Raw genomic sequence first — 24,184 nt, forward strand, 5'->3', positions numbered from 1 at the left:
GTCTCAAAGATAATCCTGTGAGCTGGGTGAATGTCTGTATGATAAAAACACTTCTGTGAATCAGAAAAAAGGGGGAAACCTGTATTTGTCATTCAAAACACTGTGGTGTTTCAGACTCCTTGAAATTGTTATGAACCCTGACTGGTGAGTGACACTGGACATTACTGGTGACACACGTCATTAAAAAGCATCCCAACTGGTAATGACTGTGATTTTGTATGATATGACTGAGGCACATTTTGGAGGAAGATATTAAAGGCTTCAGTGGGTGATTTAAGCAGCATGATAAAAAGTGGAAGAGACAGTTCTTTTGTTCAGCTGTCTCTAGCAATGGAAGCTGCAGTGTAGGAGGAACTCATGGGGAAGAGATGTTTACACATGAATAGACTATACCCTAAAAAGCAGTAAACAACTTTCAGCTTGCTTTGGTTTGTTTACCCAAAAAAAAAGCCTAAACCCAAGACAAAAAGAAGTCAGTGTCCTTAATATACAGTAAATTACTTCTTTAACAGTCTAATTCCAGCTCATTCTTCAGGGATGACCTATAACTGTAGATCCTCTGCAAGGCTGTAGGCATGCAGACATTGTTTTAGTTCCATCCTTATAAATTTTGAACTTAGTCAGTGCACAAGCCTGCCTCCTTTGTTGCTGCATAACAGGGTGGGTGTGCTCAAAAGTGAATGGAATGCCATGGAAAATACATCTGCTCAAGAAAACAGGTAATTTTCACAAGCACTTAAAACCCAGTAGTTTGCCAAGTGCCAAGGCTCAGTGTACTAACCTGGAAAAGGGCAGTGAGGAAAGAAAGAACACTATCCATTAAAAGTTTAAGGCAGCATCTCTTTTTGTCAGTCTCCCAGTAAAATCATACTCATCATTCCAAAGGTAAATCAAAAAATAAGAAAGTAAGTTACTTCACTGAGAATATACTCCCACCACATTATCCTTCAAACCACTCCCTTTTAGTGTACTGTCTCAGTTCAGTATCTCAAATTATTTATTTGACTGGTGGAAAAATACAAATCAGTGTAAACAAAATATTCTGGCTATATCCATACAGTACTTTTCTACTGGAATATTATTTACCAAAAGTTGATTTAAAGATATGACATTCAGTTTTCCTAGGAGAAGATGATTGAATCTAAGATCAGATGGGAGTATCCCTATGCTTACATACTGCCCTGCTCTCCTCCCTACATTGTATGGTTGTAAATACTTTAGGTCTTCATGTTACCTTTTATAGCTTCTTTTACATCAGGGTAAGGTACTTTATTCATAAATGCATAATTTAAGCAAGACAATGAAACCTCTAGTAAGGAGTATCTCAGACAAGCAATCTTTGTCTTAAGAATGCCCCTCAGTGATTTCAAACATTATCCCCTGAGGCTTCTGATATTATATTCAGCCTGTACAAATGAATTTGAAGACTGTACATCTTCTACTTACCCAGGAAGATATCTCTATGTCTGTTAAATTACAGAGTGCCAGGAAATAGATTTTGCGTAATAAACCTTATTTCAGGGATAGGGAAAATTTCATCTCTAAGCAACAAAAAATGGAAAAGTCATGGAAAATTTCATCTCTAAACAACAAAAAACGGAAAAGTGTGACAGAGGAACAGGAACCACAATAGTGTTAAACACAAAAAGACCTTTCTGTCCACTTATTTGGACTCAAAAAATTACCATGTGCAAAGCAGATACACGGTTTCTCTTTTCTATCAAACACAGAAACTGCCTCACACACTATTTAATTATTTTTATGATGTATGAACTATGCTTAAATGTATTAAAATGTTAATTGTAAAAATTAGCACTTAAATACAATTAATGAGTATACCAAGAGAGAAAAATACAAAATAACGGAAAGAAACATAATAAATGACAAAAATTCAAGAGAACATGCTATGTAAAATATTGGAAGTTTCTTCCTGTCTAAGCCTAAACAAATTCTTAGGTCCAAAGCTCAGTATTTTAAACTAAAGATACAGACAAATTAGCATGGTTGCTAGTGTTGTTATGAAATGTCATTCCTATTGCTTGCTTATGCCTTCACCATTGCCTCAGAAAAAGATGACTGCTCTGACATATGACCTCCACGCCCAAAGCAATTATTTCATAAGTTCTTGCTACAACTTCTATTCCTGAACTGTTGGCATCAGTAACCCCCAAAGTGTTAACCCGGTAGTACATCTGAGAGAAGGTTGTTTAGCAGGTGTTTCGATTGCCAAACAAAAGGGAAATTTTCTATCCCTTGCATATTAAAGAGATTACTTTTGTTTCCTGTGTTGTTCAACCACTGAAATGATGAAATGGACATAAATTAATACAAACTTATGGGTCAGCAAATACAGAGCTATACCCGTAATCTTAACTGGCTCAGAAAATTTCTTTTCAGTATAATTCTTTATGCATAACCTCCATAATTTTCACTTAGTAAAGTTAATACTTATTACTGTGCAACTCCTTCAATACAAAGTGTTATGTTAGTGGTACATATTAATATGATGTTATTATTTGCTACTGGAAATAATACTTAACAAGCTCAACACTTTGATAATTTGTTCATGTTGGCAAAATTAAAAACTGAAACCATCTTCTGAAATACAGTTTTTAAACTTCAGTTACAATAAAAACAATATAAATGATAATTTGAAGTGAAATGTTTTAAGAAACTTTACATTCCAATTTGTTTCATACATTGTTTACAACTGAAAGGGTCAACATTTAGAATCCATATTTAAGTCAATGCTAATATCAAGAAACTTCTGTTTAAATTAATGCAAAGCATGAACTGCACTGGAAAAGAAATTTCTCACTTTACTAACTACTTCTAAAGTCTTAAAGTCTGAAAGAGTTTAAAAATGTTCAGTACTGTGTGTGCAAAACCGCATTTAGTGTCTTCAAAGAACTCTAGTGGCCAGACATTTCTTGTACCAGCTCTTCTCTTGGCACAGCTCAAGACTTCAGGTCTGTGGCTGCTCTCAAGCTGACAGCTCCTGGGCTTTTGAACAACTGGTCTGGATATGGGAAATCTGCAGAACTGGAAGCAGTAACTGGAAAGCATCCTGAATATAAGTAGTACTGTTGCAGCCCTAAAGGGGGGAGAAAACATGTGGTTCATCAGTACAGCTGCCATGTACTTCAGGAATGACACTGGACTTATCCTTTTATTTCCTTTTTTTTGAACATCTGCATCATGCTACATTAGCACTGTCTTCACACAAGATTTTAGAATCTGTAGATAGCATAGCCTGAATAAATACAGAAAAATCTGACTGCCGTGAAGTTTGAACTCTCAGACAGTTTTGTTGGTAATATGAGTAGAATAAAATGCAACAGTGTTCAGAAGCAGATTTGACTTTTAAACACAAACCAGCTAGTCTTTCCATCAACTGAACGAATTTTGAATTTGTTATAGGTGGGAGAAGTGTCACTGAAATTAACAGTTCAAATTATTATGGTTTTAACATGCAGTACTATTTTGGGAATTTCTAATACTGAACAGTATAGTGCCCTGTAATTTTCCATGATCCTAGACTGTATTAATACATATTTGTATACAACTATGGGATTTATGAAGTACAAAACATTGTATTCCACAATTCTAAATATTCCTAGATTTTGCAGTTCCCGGAGCACAGGAAGGTAAGTCAGCTACAGCAAATTTACCCTATAACAAAAGGAACTGCATGGTAGTCTTCACTACAGCTCTATTCAACCTTCCTTAATTTTCCTTAAAGGTATTGTTAATTAGGTGCAAAATTGCCTATTGTAAAGCAATCCTCTCCTTATTTTTAAGGGAATGCAGCTATTAAATACAGAATGACAATATATGGTCACTACTATATGTTTCTTTATGCGTTAAGGGAAGTGTGATCTAACAGAGTTAAAAACTTGTGCTGCAGTTCCTATGAGTTTTAGGACTTTATGAGGACTTCATCTCAACTTCTTCTTGGTAAAATTGAAGTATGTTTTATTCACTGTGCTTTTCTGAACAAAAATAGAACATGGTGTCAAAATAAATCACTCATGAACATTTTGGTGGTCTGACACACAGTTATCCATGTGCTGACCAAGGCTGTTGCTAGACTGTGAATCTTTGTAAAAATCTAAATGCCTGCAGATGAGAAGCATTGTAGCATACCTACAATCCAAATTTTCAAAGAAAGAATAGTCTGAAACTGCAATTTGTTACTGTGCTCTGACCAGTACAGCAGCAGAGCTGTACAGTACAGTTTCAGAGCTGGCCAGCCTCACTTCAGTCATACAGCTCTTATGAATCCTCAGTAAATGCAACCTGACTACTACAGTGTTTGTGGGAGAGGCTGAACACAAAATTTATGTTCTGGCACTGAAGAGCCAGAATGATACTGTCATTACTTTTTAAATAGTTTTGCCTTTGGAAATAAATGTGCTTGTCTCATTTAAAATAATTTTATTAGAACATTTTCTAATGTGAAGAGGTGGATCTTACCTCTAATAGCACACTGTTGATGATAGGGTTAAGAACCTCTGCCTTCATATTGCTCTATAAATGAGAAAACAGAATGAAAAACCAGGTCAAGAAATACACTTAAGAGAAATATACTGATTTCTGAGATGTGATTTTATGAATTCTGTAGAGGTCTTCTTTCACCTTGATTCTTACTCAGCCTGTTTATCTCAGTATTGCTAGTAACTGTGTCTGCATTTCAACCACACCTCAGTACACCCTATGCATTTCTATCACAGAATACAGTGAGCTCTGTGAACAATAAGCCCTGAGGCCAGGGTTTTACTTCTTCATTAATTCATGTACCACAGAGTTTCAAACTGCCTACCTTCCTACAGGTGAGAGGTTTATGTAATGACATTGTTTGTCCATCTATCAGTGACCTTTTCACATCCCACAAAAATTTTCACCCCTTGCTCATTTTCAAGGACACTAAAAGGAAAAAGACATGTCAGAGGAAAAATGAAGTTCTTAGAAGTTACACAAATATCTGTGGTTAGGAACAGATGAAAGGTCCCCCACAGAAGGAAAACCAGGTGAAACTCAGATCCCCAAAGTGGAGGCAGCACATGTGCTGGGCAGTGCAGGTTGGCCAGTGAAATAGCTCAGCGTGCATGACCTTCTCCTCAACCACCAGACAGGAAGACAGATACAATGAGTAGTGACACTACGAGAGGCTAGAAAATCAAGATTCATTAGCTCCTCTACTTTTTAAAATGGCAAAAGTTCTTCCCTCTTTTATTCTCACTGTTCTTTGCATTGTGGTTCTTTAGAACAACAGTAACCTCCAGCAAGACCTGTTTTCTTTCAACACGGAACACAATACTGATTAATTTAACTGAAGGATTTCCACTTACAACCTTGTAGCTCTCATATTACAGATTTACAGAAACATGAAACTTCTTAATTTTAGTTCAGAGAAAGATGGCAGAACCGAGGAGAGATGGTTAGAGAAAAGAAGTACATTTTTACTCTGTTACTAGAAAATCCATTACAAAATGCATTGTTTAGTGGGCCAATTTAATATTTTGTGTGCAATTTATTTTTATATTTTTGTGCATGCATTTATTTCAAGTGTCCCACAGATATATGCTAAAGTACAATCCCAAAATGTAAAATAAGCATTTTTCCTTGCAGTAATTGGAAGTTATGTAAATTATTAATGATAAAAGCAAAGACATAAATCATGTCCTTTACAAATAACTATGAAAAAACATGCTCAGAGATGTGCTGGAAGAGCTAATGGAAAACTGGAAAAATTTCCTTTGAATTACATTAATGTTTTCATGGAACAACCAGGAGAACCAGAATTTGCTCTTCTCTGATGCTTACAGAAGATTTCAGCAACTGCACAATTTTTACGTGTGAATCCTGCTATAATACTTGAAACATCTTGAAAGGCAGGATACTATTTCTAGCAAAGATGTTCACAGATAAATGGACTTTCTTAAAAGGAATATCTTGTGATAGAAGACAGAGTGTTTTTTTTTTTTAAGTTGGACCAAACAGATTTTCTAATCTCTTAAACCTTTTGAAAACACTGCAGTGCTAAGGCAGAAGATCTAGTAAAGGCTAAGAAGACAACTCATGAAACCATCTTAAGGTACTGCAAGTACAATCTGTTAATGACTTTTATACAAATGTGTTTAAAAGAGATAGGCTGAGTTGGAGAAGAAATCATCTTCAAGCTTTGTAACTTCAAATGTGGGGCCCTTCAATGTGAGAAGTGTTGAGTGGTGATCAGGAAAAATGGGAAGTGGTTTCTAGAAAGAGAGATTTTACAAGGCAGGGAACTGGGGTCATCTATCAAGGCTTATAAACTTTTAGTGCTGTAAAAATGCTCTGTGTTCTTGATCTGAGGAAAGAAGGGGCCTCTTTGCTGATATAAAGCCTCTGGACCCACAGAATTTGTTTCAAGAGGTGAACTATGTTAAAAAAAGCCGAAACGCTACAGAAGATGCTGTCATCTTACCCCAGCTGCTGTTACAGAATCAGAAAACTTCTTTGATAAAGATGAAACTTCATTGCACATGGCACTTGTTAAACTGGTTTAAAAAAACAAGAGAGACAAATATAAAGATCCATCCTTGACCTATCAATAGATAAAAACTTCATAACAAACTTTATCTTGGAAGCAAAGATGTTCTTAAAGCAATTTTGCTTCTAAATATTTTTAAAATATTTAGGCACAAACTGTTAATGATAAAGTTTTTATATTCCTTCACTGAAAAATCCACTGCTGACTAAAGCAGCAAAACGATGTGTTGTTTCACACACCAGTCTTTTTTGACAGTGCAATGTTTCACTTGTTTAAATTCTAAACTTTTAATTTAACTATGGTTTTTCTGATGATTGCAGCAACACAATTTCTGGGAATACTGTCGGAAATAAATCAAACTTGAACGAGAACAGTGAGAAGTTTTCTACTGAACAATAAAACATCTACTGTGTGCTAAAAGGGAAAGACCACTTGTGGTTAAAATACGAGAGAACAAGACCTAGTTGTGTTCTGAGATCTTTTGTTGTTTTCCTAGACATTCCCAAGTGTATCCCATAGGACCTCAACCTGCAAGGTGCACTGTACCTTGGCTCTGATTCTGAAAAATACTTACTAAGTGCTTTGTTTTCAACTGAAGTCTTCCTATGGACTTTGCTGTTCTTAGTAGCATTCTTAAGGATAAGCACTTGGTTAAATTTTTACTTACTTAGGAGTCAACTGTTTAAAAGATCTTAATGTGAAAACTTACTGAAATCAGTAGACTTAATAACTACAGGGAGCTTGAGATTTTAGTTTGGAGTCCCACTAGACAAACTGCCTTCTTGAAATTCTGGGTGTTTCACTACAGTTAACTACAAAGTTGCTAACAAATGTGGTCTATTGTTTAGAACTACAGATTGATTTCTGTATATTTTTGGCAGATAAACAGTAGATAATGAACTCTGTTGGCAGATAATAGGTCTGCATTATACACTCTAAAAACAAATTCCATATATGCAGGCACAGTATATTCTGCAGAACAGGAATTGCAACCCAAGTTGGCATGCACATTTGCTTGCTGGAGCAGAAACTGCCTTTAGCCTGCGCATAGGTCATGTTTTTGTAAACATACATATGTCAGCCATGTCAAAGAATGACAGGTAGCCTACAGAACCTGATTTCATGAGAAAATACAGCACCAGGACCCCTAAATCCAATGCTGTTTGTTGATCCATGAACTTACTATGCCTTCAAGCTAAATAGAACTTAATGAGTTCTATGCATATGTCAAATGTTCATGTATGAAGTACATAATACTCACTGTGTCAGTACTTTTGCTTGATCTTGAGCTGTTTTTTCTACTTCCTGCCCATGTAGAATTAATTCTGCTACTTTATGAAGCTGTTCAATACAACGAGCAGTTACCTCAGCCAGACTTTCAATGGACAGCATGTAGATTTCCTTAAATTAAAAATGGAAATAATATAATCAATAATAACGACACTGATAAATATATTTATAGATATATACATATAAAAGAATTTTAAACATACGAACCCTTCCTACCCTAACTGGAAATACCAACACATACATGGTGAAGTAAAATCAGCCATCCTCACAAACAATACTGGAAAATGAAATATCCACAGATTTTAAATTGCATACATTCTACTTGCGCTGAAAAATTAGTAAGATCAAGTCTACTGTTTACTTGGCTGGGAACTAGGTCAGGCTCTTAGATTTTCCAACATACCACTTTTAAACCTTGTCCTAACAAAGAGAAAGATACTTAAACTCCAGAATAACTCATAATCATAATTACTTTCATATGGAGCCAAAAGTACTGAGTCATCCCTTAGCTGAATCTCTAGAGCAGAAATAGATCATGTGCCCCGAAAAAATTGGCTTTTATCAACAATTATAGAAATCTTAATGGAGCACTACGGGGTTACAGCTTTCACAAGCTGATGCCAGCTGGTAATCTGCAATCACATAAAAATCTGTAATATATACAGTGTATATATTCTGTCTTCTTTAGACTTGTTTGTAAGGAAACGCAACAGATAATTTCTAATTAGAAATAACAATCTCAACAAAGATAGCAACTGCATTTAATATTGCCATTAACTTGACAGAAACTACTCAATCACAATTAACCTTACCTTACCTTTAACTGTCTAAATGAACACTTTCAGCCTTAAGAGCTATCTTTCATAAACAGAATGAACAGTTGTTAGCTGCCTAAATATTTCTGTTTTGTCTGTTTATAATTTAAACTTTTAATAGCTTGAACATTTTCCCAGGTATTGTCACTGAGAGAAGGAGATACTAAGAAACACTGAGACACAACTTTCAGTGTGCATGTAATGTTTGGCATCCCACCTCAGAATCCCTCAGCTCACTGTATGTTGACTATACACATGCATACACACAAAAACACAGATACAAAACCAGAAAAACAATGTGATAGAGAACCTGTCACTTTGATATTTACTTATGGAAATAGAATAACAGTAATAATATTTATGTACTTTAGTCTACAGTGAATAGTTGTGTATTATTATTTATTGCTTCCATGAATTTAAAAAATAAGGATGACATATAAAGCCAACACATAAAGAAACAATCTTATCACTTAACAAAACTTATATTCCAAAAATTATTTTACCTCCACAGTTTTGCTTTTTTCTACTCCTGTTTTATCACTCTCAATTTTATTGTCTTTTTGAGTCTTTTCTTCATCAGGTTCTTCAGGTTTTTCATTTAGCTCCTCTTCTATGTCTACTGGGGTGGACAAACTGGCTTCTTCCAGCCATTCATGAGCTTTTTTCCTAGCCTGCCAAACAAAGAACCCAACCCCAAAGTTCAGTTTGAGAAGAGACTATGAGATAACATTCCTGAACATCAATTAACAATACATTTAATTTCTTCCTCTTTATACTCAGAAATTTAAAAGTATCAAACCTCTGAGAGGCATTTAGTTAAGTGTACATTTAAGAAACTGTAGGGAAAAGCATTTTGGACTGCATAAAGATGGATCATCCAGGGATAAAATTCCTCTAAAGGTGTAATATTCCTAACCAACACATACAGCTGGTGTTAATTCCAAAGTTAATATTTCACCTTCATCATTCAAAAGAATTGACACAGAAATTTTTCTTACACAGTTTCCCAAATAAGAAAATAAGAAATGTGTATAAAAAAGGAAAAAAAAATTGGAGAGGTAAAAGAGATGTATTAAATTCTTAAAGGAAAAATAAATATAAAATCACTTGAGCTGCTTTCCCTGACAGGCAAATAGATCAAAGCTGAAGAGCCTTGAGGCTTTATACAACTTCAAACTACTGCTATGCTTAGTAGGAAATTTATGATGTCTCTTTTTTAACATGAAATCAAATTAAAACACATTAAGACCTAAGCCTAAGCTAGTTATCCATAGTCTATCTATGTAGCTAGAGATAAATATTAATTTGAGCTTAAGATCAGCAGATGAACCAGCTTTAAAGGGACCTGATAGTACAAATGTGACTAGTTATGTGACTAGCTCCTGGACAACTCACTTTTGTGCTAGTAGCTCTCTGGCTACAGAGAGCAGCACACAACTCACTTTTAGAGCAAGAAAAATTATTCTGAACCTGACTTCTGTCCCAGTATGTAAGACCAAATCTGCTGTTCTCATGAGCCCTGTTCTGCTGAGACACCCCTGATTCAAGCCTTCTAACACTGGAAAGGGCTCATCCAACTGCACTGCCTTACTCATCTCACTTCTGTGAAAGCTTTTCTATATTCAGCATTTTAGTCTCAGTCTACTGTGCTTTGCTTTCTGAGCTGTCTGAAGTGAACTGGGTACAGCTCTGTGTCAGATTTTAGAACAAAGCCCTCCTTCTTTGCCCAAGAAACTGAAGGCAGCTCAGTAACAGGTGCTAACCTTATTTAGCTTGTCAGGAGTAGCAGCAACATGCAATTCAAACAGCAGTTCTGTGAGCATGCTGACAAACTCTTCTCCTGTATCTGCTGCAAGAAATAACAAGACAGTTTTTGTTAAGAGTGTTACTGCTACAGTACTTTATATCATCAAATACATCCAGGGAAAGAGTTTCACCAAGTATTCCAGCACTTGAAAAATAGTGACAGTGACACAAGAAAGGAATGTGTGGAGGTGTGCATGTATATGCACCAAAATTATTGACAACTGAGATATTCAATTGACTGTTCACTGTGATTGCTGTCTTATTTAACCTCACGTGTGAAATTTTTGGTGTTAATAGCTTTCAAAATGTAGGTAAAGCCACTTTTTCAAATATTCTCCTCATTATTTCATAAACAACTGAAATGAAGCTGCAGTGAAGAATGCATGAAAGGGCTCCAGAATCAAAGTGAGAGGAAACATTAGAGAGAAGAGTATGTGTGTGGCCTTCTGCTACTTGTACCAGAAAACAGTCACAGTTGTTTCCACAGTCTTAGGAGGAAGGAATGTGTTTCACTGATGAGTGGTTTGCTTTTGCAAGGAAAAATCTGCAGCACACTTTGGTTTGGTCTCTTTCTTTAAAGTGCTCACTGCCTCGGCTGCAGCCCATTCAAAACCTCTGTAAATGTTTAAAGGAACAGGATAAGCAGTTGTGATTTACTGAAAAAACCAGAACTTCTGACCTTCAGAGAAAACATCACTTTGTGCAAGAAACAGAGCTTCTCCTGGGAGCTGGTTTCAAAGCAAGGAACTACTTTCCACAGAAATTATGGAACAACATCTGTTGTTCCATACATCTCATGAATCCTCACTCCTAAGCAGGTAATACATTTTCTTGACTTCTATTTTGCATAACACCATAGAGGTATGGGGTTTAAAGAGCAAGTAAGAGGGGAAAAAAACAGCACAAAACTTTACCACACTAAGACTTTGTCCTGAGCTCTTGCTGTTCCCCTCAATGAGAAACAATGAGTTTCCTGTGAGAGGGATCAGGCAAGCTGAGTAAGCACTGCCAGAAAGAGCAGTCTGAGAAGAAATTACTCTCCTGTTAGAACATGTGAATGTTAACACAGTTTTGCTAACTTTTCTGAAGGCTAAAGAAATCTTATCTCACCATCTTGCAAAATGTAGGTTTTACAGGCAAAGTAACCCTGAGAAGATCAAGAGGATGTGGAAGAAATATCCTTTTATGTTTCTTTATTTCCAAAACACAGCACTATGGCATACAATGGCATAACCCAGTCTTCAGTCAGGTCAAGGGGATTTTTGCTGTTAGATCTCACAGGCCTGGAGACATGAACCATGCTGCCTTCAAGCTGACTTCTTACCCTTCTGTTCTAACCTGTTTGGGGAACTGCTAATATTTGTGACCTGTTTAAGACACCTGTTTTGCCCCTAACCAAAGCAGCCACCCATTTTATTGTAATTTTCGGGAGCTCGGCCCATTCTCTTCAATGCTGTGCCATGTCCCAGTTATGGAAACACTTATGCTGCTCTAGCCTCCTTCTCACACCCCACGTGCCACATCTTGATAAGCAAAAGCTATAAAGCAGCTTTGCTACTATGTTTCAAGTCATTTCATTCAAAAAAATTCAGGATTCTTAAATTTCTTTATGATACTCAAATCTTTTCCCCCATCTAGCAAGGGGAGTGCAAAGTGAAGTTGCTGAACAGAAAATCATTTCTAAGTACTTCAAAACTTTCAGATTATACAATTTCTGTAAGAAAAGCTCAGTTATCAAAAAACATATTATCTTCCATTTTTTGCTTTCATTGATGATATAGCAAAATAATTTAATATTTATTTAAGTTTGCATAACTTATACTTCAGCTAAAATATAAATTCAAAATTAAGCACTGATCAGCTACCAGAACTTTTAGATTATTCATTTTAGCAACTACATTATGAAGACTATTAGGATATCAGAAATGACAGTTTGGACTGAAATTTTTAATTACTGGATAAAGAAGTAGCAAATATTCATATGGTTAAGTCTCTGTATTTCTAATTACCTTTTTGTGCCTGCACCACTTCATCATCTAATTCCTTTGGAACAAAGATCTCTTTTATAGCAATTAAATCATTTTTCACAGTCTCCAACTGTTCTCCATTAAGTGTTGCTAAATGTGATTGAATCTGTAAAAGAAAGGACAGTATTACTAAATGCTAATTTAGAGCCTGAATCCAAAACAGACTAAGAAATGGAAACTTCCATTATGTTCAAATCTTGTCTATAATCTCCCAGTTTAGAAATACTTTTAGATCTTGTAAACAGAATTTGTTGAGTATCACAAAAATTACTAGCCTTGCCAGATCATTAGGTCCTTTCCTTCCTCCAGAACATGGGTTTTGAACTATAAATCTATGGTTTAACTGCAAACTGTTTTTGGATTGCCTGGATGAAGACAGCAGGCAAAAAGAGCACAGGCATAATGGTTAGTCTGAGCACTCCTGGGAAGAGATGGAAAAGGTTGCCTTCAAAACGCAGCCAAAAATTATTGACAGTCTTCCTGTTCTGAAGAATGTATTGGCAGGTCTTTGCACAGCTCAGCTATCTGCAAGTCCCTGCATACCTAATAGGATGGCACACCTAAAAGGGATGGAAACAGATTCTTTGAATCACTGTTTGTACTACAGTTAGATGATGTTAACTCGGTGAGCAGAGTGCTCCCTCTGCCTATGGAAGCCAGGAGAAATGCCCCTACTCCCCTTGATACAAAGTTTGACCTTTATGTTTGTTTCAAGGGGCTTTTTTAAAGCTTGTTGGACAGAGGTACACTCTACCTCAGTGCAAGGCTGGACACAGCTTTACTTTTTTACAGCTGTGTCCTTGTGTCCAGCTCCTGTGCTCAGGGCTAAACCCAAGGTAAAGCTGCAGCGCTCGCGTCAGGTGGTGAAGGACTACACAAAGCCTTTTCCTCCCTTTCTATAGCACTATCCATTTCAAGGGCTAACTGGGAACTTCTTTTAATGGAAACTTTAAAAAAAAAAGCCTAAACACACATGTCTTCAGTACCTCTTGCACTCCTCCTGTGACTTTTGGGCTGTTAGAAGTGGTCTCAAGTTTCTCTACAGTACTCCTTCTGTATTCTGTGTCTATGTGCATCTGTGTATGGTAAGTGGAACACTTATTTGAGCACTGGACTTGTTGACCCACCTAGTCACGATCAATCCTGTTGGACTGAGTAAGACTATGTAGGTGTCTAGGACATAAATGAAGTGCATCAGAAACCTCATGGAACAACCTGCACATGTCTGGCTTACCCTGTGGTATTTCACAGTAAAATAAAAATATTGTTGACACATGCAATTAACCTGAACTTGTTTTTTTTTCTTTCTATCTATCTATCTATCTATCTATCTATCTATCTATCTATCTATCTAATTCCTGTTTAGTGGATGGAGGGTTTTGGCCATTTTTTGTTTTGTTTTTTGCTCCCAAAAGCAGACACATGTGTGGTTTGAATGTATAGTTTTTCATCTAGATAATAACCAAAAATAAAAACAACATTGACAGTATGCACCTAACTGTTATTAATATAAGCTTCTTTTATTCGTGAGAGCAAATAAAATATTTTAAAACATAAGTTGGTTATATTTTAAGAAGCACCCCACAGGGCAAAGAATGCTAATTACAATAACAAACAAAAAAGAAAACTTGTTTTTAAGAAATTTATGTAGAAAACTGTTTCAGTACAAAAATAACACTGCTAGGAATCTACAAAATTCTATTAGTCCATTGTCAGTGATCTACTGATGTACTAGCAGAACAAATAAATTCAGAGTTGAAACTGAAATACATACTTATCAGATAGGCCTTATTAACATTACCATCTTCAGACAGACATTTGTATACTTCCAGTAAAAATATCTTGGTGTAGTTCTATGTAGCTTTAAAAACTAATACAATAAGAACTGAGTAAGTAATCTGGAACTAATTTTAATTCACCAGCCTCCACATGTAGTAGGTCTGGAATTCCTGAATGTAAGTATCTGTACCTGATTTCAACCAAAAGATTTCAACCTCCTTGCAAATTCTGCAAGGAATTTGCAAGACATCTGCAGTGTCACAAGCTCTGTATGGCACACTACATATGGTCTTAACAAAACTACCTGTCAGTTGTGAAGCTTGTTTTGAGTTAATAGTGTAGTTATATTTTAGATGTATTGAGTTCTAAAACCCAGGGTTAGCCCATAGGATCAATTCAGCTTTCTTTGAACTTGATGGAAAACTTACTGTTCATTCTACATGCACCTGCAGAATAAAATTAATGTAAAGATAAATTTTTTTACCAACCATATTGATTTGTGCTTTGTGCATACTGTACCTGAGCTTCACTTTCATTTGACAGGATTTCCAGAGCTTCAAGATGAGACAAACCTTGGAATTCATCAAAAAGTAGTCCATAATGTGCTGTTCTTTCTACTGTAACTTGCTGGGCCCGTCTCTGTTTCTCTTTTTCTTTGGCTTCTCGCAACAGCTGTAAATATATACATCATTCTATGTTTTATTGATAGTACTGTAAGTGTGACAGATTTTATTACTATTTGCTTCTGTGTGTCTAGAAGTAGTAATAAAATTTGGGATTATATCACACCTGAAGAGCTAAAATTTTAGAGATTTAATAGCTAACTTCTTTTTTGATAATTTTCTCTGATAAAATATTTATTTAGTATTCTAAGCAGGGTTTTCCCAATGTTAACCATCTCTCTTTAAAACATGATGAACAACAACAAAAAAATCTTACTTATATTTTCAAAAGCAATGTCAACTACAGATACCATATAGTAAATTTCCCCACCACTATAATGAAAGAGAAAGAACTATTTCATGTTCAGCCTTGAAGAGTCATTCAATTCTTTCTACAAATCACAAAATGGGAAGGTTATTACTTTCAGGACGTATCCACCAACTTGCACAAATAAGGCACCTACATAAATATTTTCTATAAAATATCCTTAGCAAATACTAAAGTTAGTTTTACATGACAGAGGGACTGACAAAAGAAATTGAGGACTTATACCAAAGGTGGGGCAGAACTACTCTCTATATACTTGGGTATATTTTGGTGGGCTTTTAAAACACTTCTATCAGTGTATAAGAAGGATAGAAGGGGATAGGATATCCAATAGGATCTTCTCCTCCTTCCTTCTATTCCTGGATGAAGTGACCTCTTATGAATTTCCTACAGTAAAGGTGGCAAATACATCTGAGCTACATGTTAGGGCACATCCAAGTCTCTGAATACAGGTGAACTCCCACCACTTATGTAACTCCACCATTCAAAATTCCTACAATACTATCTTCAGTGATTCATTTAGTACAAAAGACTTAAAATTTACACTACAGTACATTTTTCCTCTTTTGTTAGAAGCAGAAGTCTCCATCTTCAAAAGTTAACTCACAAAGTTTTATGAACAGATCACTGAAAAGTGATAGTGCAACCCCTGAGAACTGATTTATGCTTCATTCTGCTTCAGATTCTGTGTGCAAATCCATGCATGTTGTTAAAGGAGACATTCTCAAAAGCTCATTTTAACCCTGCAGGCCTTAACAAGAGTTAATTGCTTTTGATCTTCTATACTTACTTATAACAGTATAAGTCTGTTAACTTCCAATGACGAATAGTAAAGATGAAACATCTCATTAAAAGAAAAACACCTTACTCTTCTCTACAAGGAAGTAAACATACAGTAAACATACTTTCTTTTCAATGTCTATTGTTTTCCCTCCTTTCAGGGTCTGGAGAACTAAAATAATTTTGTACTGACAGCATTTATATTTCTGTTTTTATCTCACCTCTGAGCTTTAAAACATATGAATTACAACTGTGTGGGGATACCATTAAGTTAGATGGACACTAAGATACAACTTTTTATAAGTTTAATTCCTAATGAGACATATGTTATATTCCAGTATTACTGATTTCCAAGGAAAACAGTATAGTAATGTTTATGCTGGAAGATATCTATCTACAGCTGTTACCAAAACACCAACAATTTGATTTTGCCTCCAGAGTGTAATGATTATCATCACATATACTATCTTATTTAAATCAGCAATTGCATGTATGATTATGCAGAAAAGATGATTTTACATTATCTTTTGTGGTTCTATGAAGAAAAATAAAGAAGTAAAGTAGCTGTAAAGCTTAATATTTATTTCCATAAGCCCAGCCAGCATCTACTGCAATAAATAAAGCCTTTCCCTGAGGCATGTGAAATTCTGGAAAAAGAACCTGAAATTGCATTGACAGAGTAGTATTTAAATATATCCAACCTGAGATAGTGAGACTGTTCTTGCCATGAGTGTTTTGGTTCTCTTAAATCCAGGATCGCTTTCTGCAAGGACATTCATGGTTGTCTTCCCAATAAATTCCAAAGCATCTAAGCCTCCAGATAATACACTTTTCCCCTGTATAAAATAATGCATTGTGGTTATTTTCTTCCCAGTTTAGGTTAATATGAACTGTAAAGAGGAGTGGTTTTTGTAGACACCGTCTTTGAACATTCAGGTCCCTAAATTTCCTATATTTCAACTAACAAGATGCATTTACTTTGTTCTGAATACGTTTAAAAAAAAAAAAAAAACATACAAATATTTCCAGTTAATTGAACTACTTACACCACAGGAAATGTAACAATTGTTGTAAATTAAAAAAAAAATCATAAAAAGGCTGGAGCACATCTCCTGTGAAAACAGTCTGACAAAATCATGGCTGTTTAGCCTGGAGAAGAGAATACTCTGAGAAGACCTTCCAGCAGCCTTCCTGTACCTAAACAGGACCTATAGGAAGGCTTGAGAGGGACACTTCGCAAGGGCAAGCTGTGTTTGGACAAAAGGGAATGGCTTTACTTAGAAAGAGGATAGATTTAGATTGGATATAAGGAAGAAATTCTTCACTATGAGGATATGGTGAAGCACTGGAACAGGTTGCCCAGAAGGTGATGGAAGCCCCATCCCTGGAAGTATTAAAGGCCAGGCCAGATCAGGCTTTGAGCAACCTGGTTTAGTGGAAGGTGTCCATGCCCAAGGCAGGGACATAGGAACTAGATGATCTTTAAGTTCCCTTCCAATCCTAACTATTCTGTGTCTCTGTCATTCTATTCTATTCTATTCTATTCTATTCTATTCTATTCTATTCTATTCTAGTCTAGTCTAGTCTAGTCTAGTCTAGTCTAGTCTAGTCTAGTCTAGTCTAGTCTATTCTAATTCTATTCTATTCTATTCTATTCTATTCTATTCTATTCTATTCTATTCTATTCTATTCTATTCCACTTTAATTTCATCCAATGGCATCTGGTTTGTAGGAACTTGCTTTAGATATGAATAATATGGAGCCAAGTCCATCATGAACAGAAGACTATGCCTTACTGGATGTTCAAAAATTTAACACTTATGATGACTCTGGAACTGCCTATTTAAATACATATGTTTTTCTGTGTCTTCATATTTTTAATGTGCACTGAAGAAGAAGTTTCACTGGCTAAAGATTTCCATTTCAATCTGGAATATGTGTGTGTCAAATACTCAAGTGCTGATGTAACACAGCATATAATGGAAAACCCTTCCAAAGTCTCAAGTGGCATTACAGGTGACCTACTGAGACTTTAAGTGATTCTTTTTGTACCACGTTGATCACTGTGGTATAGCAGCCTCTCCATGCTGCTTACAAGCACATTTCTCTTACTTGCAAATCTTGTATAATGCTTGTATAATCTTACTGGTGGCCAGCTCTACAAGCCATATGATGCTCCAGGTTATGTAGAAACAGTCTTATGAATAATCTATAGGAATCTCCTTCAGTTCTCAAAATCTTTGATATTAGAGTGATGAGGCAGTCAGAGTGAACTGGATATACAATAAAAAAGAACTGCCATTTCATAAAAGTTGCTCAGTGGGGAATTAATCTTACATGCTTTTACATCAAATGTTTAAAGTCTTCTATAATTTCAAGTGAAACACAAGGTGCAAAAAAATTTGGGGAAGACGAAGACACAAAAATTGATTTGGAAATTATATGGTACGAGATGAAGTTCAACACACAAAATATAAGGATGACAGGAAAGAACTGTGAACAAAAGATTTTGCCTCACTAAGTTTGCAATCAGACCCCCTTCTGGGAAGGCTAATATGAAATGAGAGATTAGATAAAGAGGTGAAGGTAAAGGACAGGAACTAAAAATAGAGAGCTTAGTAAAAGCCTTAAAATAAGCAAAAGGAGTATTTTCTTATGTTATCTGCCTTCAAAAATGGTAACAAGTCCTATCTCACTTCCTCTGGAAGGACTTAACTGTAAAAATAAAAAATCAGATGATGGTACAATTATAAAAAAGATTTTCCAAAAATTTGCAGAATTCTACACAGTTTTGGAGAAGACCATATTTTTTTTTTACTGAAACTGGTGAAAACAGAGTAACTGAGTTAGTTCTGTTTGACTTCCTATTTTTTTAATTAGACAGTTTAATTTCAAAGTTATTTTGTCATGGAAAAGACTCTAAACAGACTTACAAAAGAACTGTTTTTACAAAGACCTGTAACTTAAAAAAATGTGACCTACAGTGAAGTTGAACCTAAAAATAATGAATAATATAATTAGAGCAGAGAGACCAGCTAAAATGACTCACTGTGTTTTGTACAGCACTAGTGATAGCTGACAGCATGCCACGAGATCCAGATGAAGAAAGAATATTTTCAGAAGAGCTTTGGGCCAGAGAATCTTCTGCTTCTAACAAAAGAAAACAAGCAGGTTACAGCATAATTTCAACCCTGCAAGTCAAAAATTACAGTGAACTGGTTTATGTGACCAAAATCTTAACATTTTCTAAATGGAACTGATTTGGCAGGGTCAAAGAGTTTTGTCCAATTTCACTGGACTTGAACTTACGAGTAACTGGTGTCTCAGCTGCAGGAGGCTCTGCTGTTTCCAGAGATGCTGAACTTCCACTATGAATTCTTAGGGTAGTTCCTGCTTTTTCCTTTACTGCTGTTATCCCATGACCTGTAGGGGAGGCATATTTTAGACTATATGATTTGAAAACTTATTACTATCAGTGCATAGTATTCTTATACTTCATGAATTATGACAAACAAAATATCTATTAAACTTACCTCAACTGCTTAATTTTCTCTAGGTTAATAATTCACTTCTACTATATTCATATTAACAGAATATAAATTATAAAGCTGAAATATAACACAAATTATGCTGGATCTGAAAAGCAAAAGTTATTTCAGTGGTGCACATAAGTTTAGTTCCCTGCTTTTCAAAATGCTAAATATTCTATTGCAATCAGTTTAAATGGAAACAGTCCTCCTAAGGCCATAGGGTATCACCTCAGGTAGTTTTCAGTATTCTACAACAATTAAACCAAAGTTAATGGACTGTGTATGACTGCAGGACTGAGGCAAGGAATTTGTTCTTCAGTCTTCTGCAGAGGTGCTATGTTTTTAGGGATACTGACTCCAGTCCCCAAAGTTATTTCAGGATTTAAGCTCCTTAGTTTCTCATTTGAAGTAAAATTCTGAAATGTCTCTCCCCAGAGCTACTATTTAAATACACTTTGTAAAGTCTGCTGATGTCAAATGACACAAGCAGAATTATTGCTCCAGTGGCACATGATCTCCTACAGAAATTTTACTACCTTTATATGATTCATATGCAGTGACTCTCTAGCCCTCTATTAAAATGGTCTACTTTAATATAAAGTATACATTTTGCTAATGTGTCTATCTGAATATTTTTGACAGAACAGGATTGCCTTGCTGGTTGTCCTGGTTTTTTACACAGAGTTTATTTACACTAGCAGATCACAGACACTGGTGAGTCCCTGTGACCTGCTAGTGTAATCCCACTATAGGATTGGGTAGACTGGCTGGTAGTCAGTCAAGGGGAGGCAGTATCTTCCTAATCTCCATCAACTGTAGTTGAAAAATGCTGCCCTTAAAAAGACTACTCTAAAATTGTCTGCCTATTTTGCTTCTGGATATGTGTACAAGTATGCCCATGATATACTTCTCTCATTACAAGCAATCCACCTGTTAATCTTGCTTTGCTGGAAGTTTCTGTGCATCAGCTAAGGTGCAACAGGTGAACAACAAACCAGGTGAGCAATACTTCTTTCCAACACAAAATTAAATAGCTTCAGTGACAGGATTTGATTTTTATCTTGTACTGTACACTGTCAGTGCATCTTGCATGAAACCGATCACTTCTAGCAGTAAGACAATCCAGAGTGCTTCAGCTATCTGCCTAACAACTTATGAGAAATATTAATGACAATTTCATAATTCTTTGGTTAAACTGAACTGTAAATAGATAAATTATTTCAGAAAAGGCAGATGGTCAGGCAGATATCTAGACATCTAAGGTGCAAAGTTATGCATAATGATTATGTTGTCCACAATTTCCTACAACTGTGTTCATTCTATTAGAGAAGTTCAAAGCATCTTTTCTGAGTTACAATAATTACAGCAAAATAGCCGATTGCTTGCCAGTGCTCTGCAGCATTCTGAATAAACACAAATATCTCTGTGTCTGTGTCTGTGTCTGTGTGTGTGTGTGTGTGTGTGTGTGTGTGTGTGTGTAATCATACAAATATGCTTTTGAACATCTGATTCAAGAAAGATGCAGCAAATCTAGTTGGAGTAGGAAAAAGGAAAGCTTAGATTTATGAATATTTATGAATATATGTATTTATGAATAAATATACTCTAGAAAACATATGTGAAGCAGCACCTCTGAAAGATCACATAGAAGAAAACTGCAGTATCTGGAGGTAAACATAAAGAACAGATATGGCCTATGGAACAGACCTGCAGAGACAAGGAATTTCATTGGCTGCACAAGGTCCCAATATTTTACACCATAACAGCCAAGGCAGATAAATGCTTTTACCTGTCTAAAGAAAATATGACCTTTATCTATTTTATCTCATGTCTTACAAAAAACAGTAGTGCATCCAACTGTGTGAGTCATACCAGGTTATGCACCACAACGTTTAATTCATTGCTGGATCATTTCCTGACTTTTGCAAAGTCTGTTCCAATGCAGATACAGGAGTGCATTGTCTAATTCCAATCTCCCACATATTTTAATGAGCTCAATGGAAATATTAGCTTGGATAGATTCTTGAGTCAGTTATTTAATCCCCATATTCCTGGGACTCAAATCACTATTAATTGTGCTTTTACACTAATATAATAGACACTGCATGTCACATTCCTTTCCATTCCTTCTGCTCACAACTTTTTATTGGGCAAGAGTTTTATTCTTTTCATTGACTTAATCAACCTGACTTGGTAACAAACTACTATGGTCCTGTAGTCATATAAAAATCCTATAAATATTGAGCAAAAATTTGAATTGTCTGCAAAAGTTACACATTTTCAGATCAATTTCCCACTTTTTTCCCTGTGATTTTTTTATAGCCTTGAATTGATTCCCATAGTTGGCAGACAAGCTAACATGTTTAAGAAGAGAAAGCACACAGTTATTGTATTGATAGTTACTGACCTACAAAAGGCAGCATTTTTGGGGCTGTGGTTAAATGCCCTAGAATAATAAGAAAATACTCCAGGTCACCTAAGGGTGGCTTTGCTGAACTAAGCTATGTGGCATGTATGTTTGACTGCAGCAGCAAAACCAGATGAGATCAGAAGACCACACCTGAAGAAACCATACACGCACAAACAGGGCAGAAATGCCTGTTGCCTTGGAAATGAAAATGATTATTTGTAATTTCAAAAGGCACAGAAATAAAAGAGGTCATAGGAGAGAAGCCTACAATTTAAAGATGCACTCATTTTGTAACACTGGATGTGCTAATGCAACTGAGCTGACACCTCTGACATCTCCATTTACTCTTCTGTAACAGCAGACAGAGAGTTATGCAATAGGCATTGTTAACTGTGAGCTTTTGGAAGAAAGCACTCTTTTTTCCCCTGTGTTGTCGCTTTTGTTTCTCTTTCCTCCATGATTCCTTGCCTTTCTATTGGCTGGCAATTTCCACAGAATATTATTGTTCATGTTCCTAACTGGGATGTTTCATTAAAAAAAGAAGGTTTTGCTAACACTGCCTAACAACATGACCTGCCTTTTGGTTTGCCTGATCTGCCAAGATCTCGCAAACCAAAATACAGCACTCACAAATGCTTTAGTCAGATCCCATCCCACTTTGCTGCAAGCTGTTTTATCTTCCACCTCCCAGCTTAGTAGCTTTGGATTCCCTGCAGAGCTGAGAGAGGCAAACAGACACCTCTGGAAGGCAGTTCACTATGTCTGAAACCTAAACCACTCTGTATAGGAATCACTGATCCCTTGTCCATCTAGTACTCACAAGCAATTGGACTCTCCGATTCAGTGGTACAGATGGGGAGGAGTTTGAGATTTTGTCCCTGGCTACAACACTGCCTTGTAACCCGTGTCCTACCATGAGAGCACATCTAATGAAGAACTGATCAAAATTTAGTCTAGTAACATGAATGAAGCCTCATCTAGCTCAAGTTAAAGATGAAAACCAAGGCCTTAAATGAGCATCTTCACCAGATGAGAAAATGAAGAACCTGAAACTGGCTGGAGGAGAATCACTTCACAACATGAAGTATAGAAATGTGGACAATCCAGCCGTGCTCTGGTTTTGTACACTAAAAAGTGGGACCCCATTGTGTTCCCTTTTAGGCTATCCTATTGGCACTCCATTCACTTCAAGCCTTCACAAAATTTCTCTTCCTGGCAGTTAAAACAAAAAAAACCCAGGCTAGATTCTTATAACACCTATGCTATCTTACCTATAAATCAGAAATCACTCCAATTAATCTAGTAAATGAGACTAGATTCAGCTCTACTTATTGCAAGCATAAAAGGTTTCAATAATAGCAATAAGCATAAAGGCTGTTACACCATTTTATTAGTTCTCAGTCTCTTTTAGACTGTAAGACCATGTTAAAAGACATAAAGAACCCAAAAGAGACTGCCAACCCAAAATGCATCCACACTTCCTTCTGCCTGTTACTTCCACTCAGCATTCTTAAAAAGGAATAACTGCAAAGGGCTTTGCTGCTACAGCAATAACTGTTTTGTTATTTACAAAACAGTTGCGACCACCATGTGATTCCAACCCAAAGTAGTTTTCCCTTAATCAGCCGAATTTATGAAATAAAAAAAGTCTGAAGAGATTAACTATCCTCTTTATGGTCACATAAAGTACAAGCATAACTAAAGCACAAGCATAACATCCAGCCTTCTTTTTTAATATTGTACTTTATTTTGCAACAGGGCAATAGTATCTATAGAGAATAGCAAAGACATTTGCAATGTTTGAATACTTTAATTTCACATTTTCTGCAGCACTGGCATTTCTGTTCCACAAAAATCAACTTAAGCTATGTAATGCTGATTATTACACATACCTATGTGTAATAATATCCAAGCTTATGAACACAGTGACATCTGAAGTGACATTTTGTTCTGTCATACTGAGTGACAAAAAGTGCTTTTCAGCATACCAAGGAGAAGTATGGGTGTCTGATATTTTCATGTGCCATTCTCATAGTTGAGGAACTAGATGAGAATATACACAATAACAAAATAATCAAGATAGCAGAACAATAATTACAAACAATACATTAGAAAGATGCATTATGCAGCCTTATAGTATGAATTTCAGGGATCATGTGAATCAAATGGTTGAGTTATTTTTTTATTACTTTTACTGTGTGAATGTATTGACAGGTGCTAGTCTT

General features: G+C 35.9%; 1 protein-coding gene across 3 annotated transcripts in view; it reads right to left on the reverse strand.

The window, feature by feature from the left end:
* Positions 1 to 819: 819 nt before the first annotated feature.
* FAM114A1 (family with sequence similarity 114 member A1) overlaps positions 820 to 24,184 on the reverse strand; it is a 30,939-nt gene continuing 7,574 nt past the window's right edge. For all 3 annotated transcript variants that reach the window (XM_059844991.1, XM_059844992.1, XM_059844993.1), the window contains 11 exons: positions 19,329 to 19,442; positions 19,069 to 19,169; positions 16,721 to 16,855; positions 14,769 to 14,921; positions 12,453 to 12,576; positions 10,401 to 10,486; positions 9,141 to 9,308; positions 7,794 to 7,933; positions 6,467 to 6,539; positions 4,477 to 4,530; positions 820 to 3,094 (listed from right to left, as the gene is read on the reverse strand). In XM_059844991.1, coding sequence (XP_059700974.1) covers positions 2,984 to 3,094; positions 4,477 to 4,530; positions 6,467 to 6,539; positions 7,794 to 7,933; positions 9,141 to 9,308; positions 10,401 to 10,486; positions 12,453 to 12,576; positions 14,769 to 14,921; positions 16,721 to 16,855; positions 19,069 to 19,169; positions 19,329 to 19,442 — 1,259 coding nt within the window. In that variant the 3' untranslated portion in view covers positions 820 to 2,983. The remainder of the gene's footprint in view (positions 3,095 to 4,476; positions 4,531 to 6,466; positions 6,540 to 7,793; positions 7,934 to 9,140; positions 9,309 to 10,400; positions 10,487 to 12,452; positions 12,577 to 14,768; positions 14,922 to 16,720; positions 16,856 to 19,068; positions 19,170 to 19,328; positions 19,443 to 24,184) is intronic.

The sequence above is a fragment of the Haemorhous mexicanus genome, chromosome 4 (assembly GCF_027477595.1).
Source record: "Haemorhous mexicanus isolate bHaeMex1 chromosome 4, bHaeMex1.pri, whole genome shotgun sequence".
NCBI lineage: Eukaryota > Metazoa > Chordata > Aves > Passeriformes > Fringillidae > Haemorhous > Haemorhous mexicanus.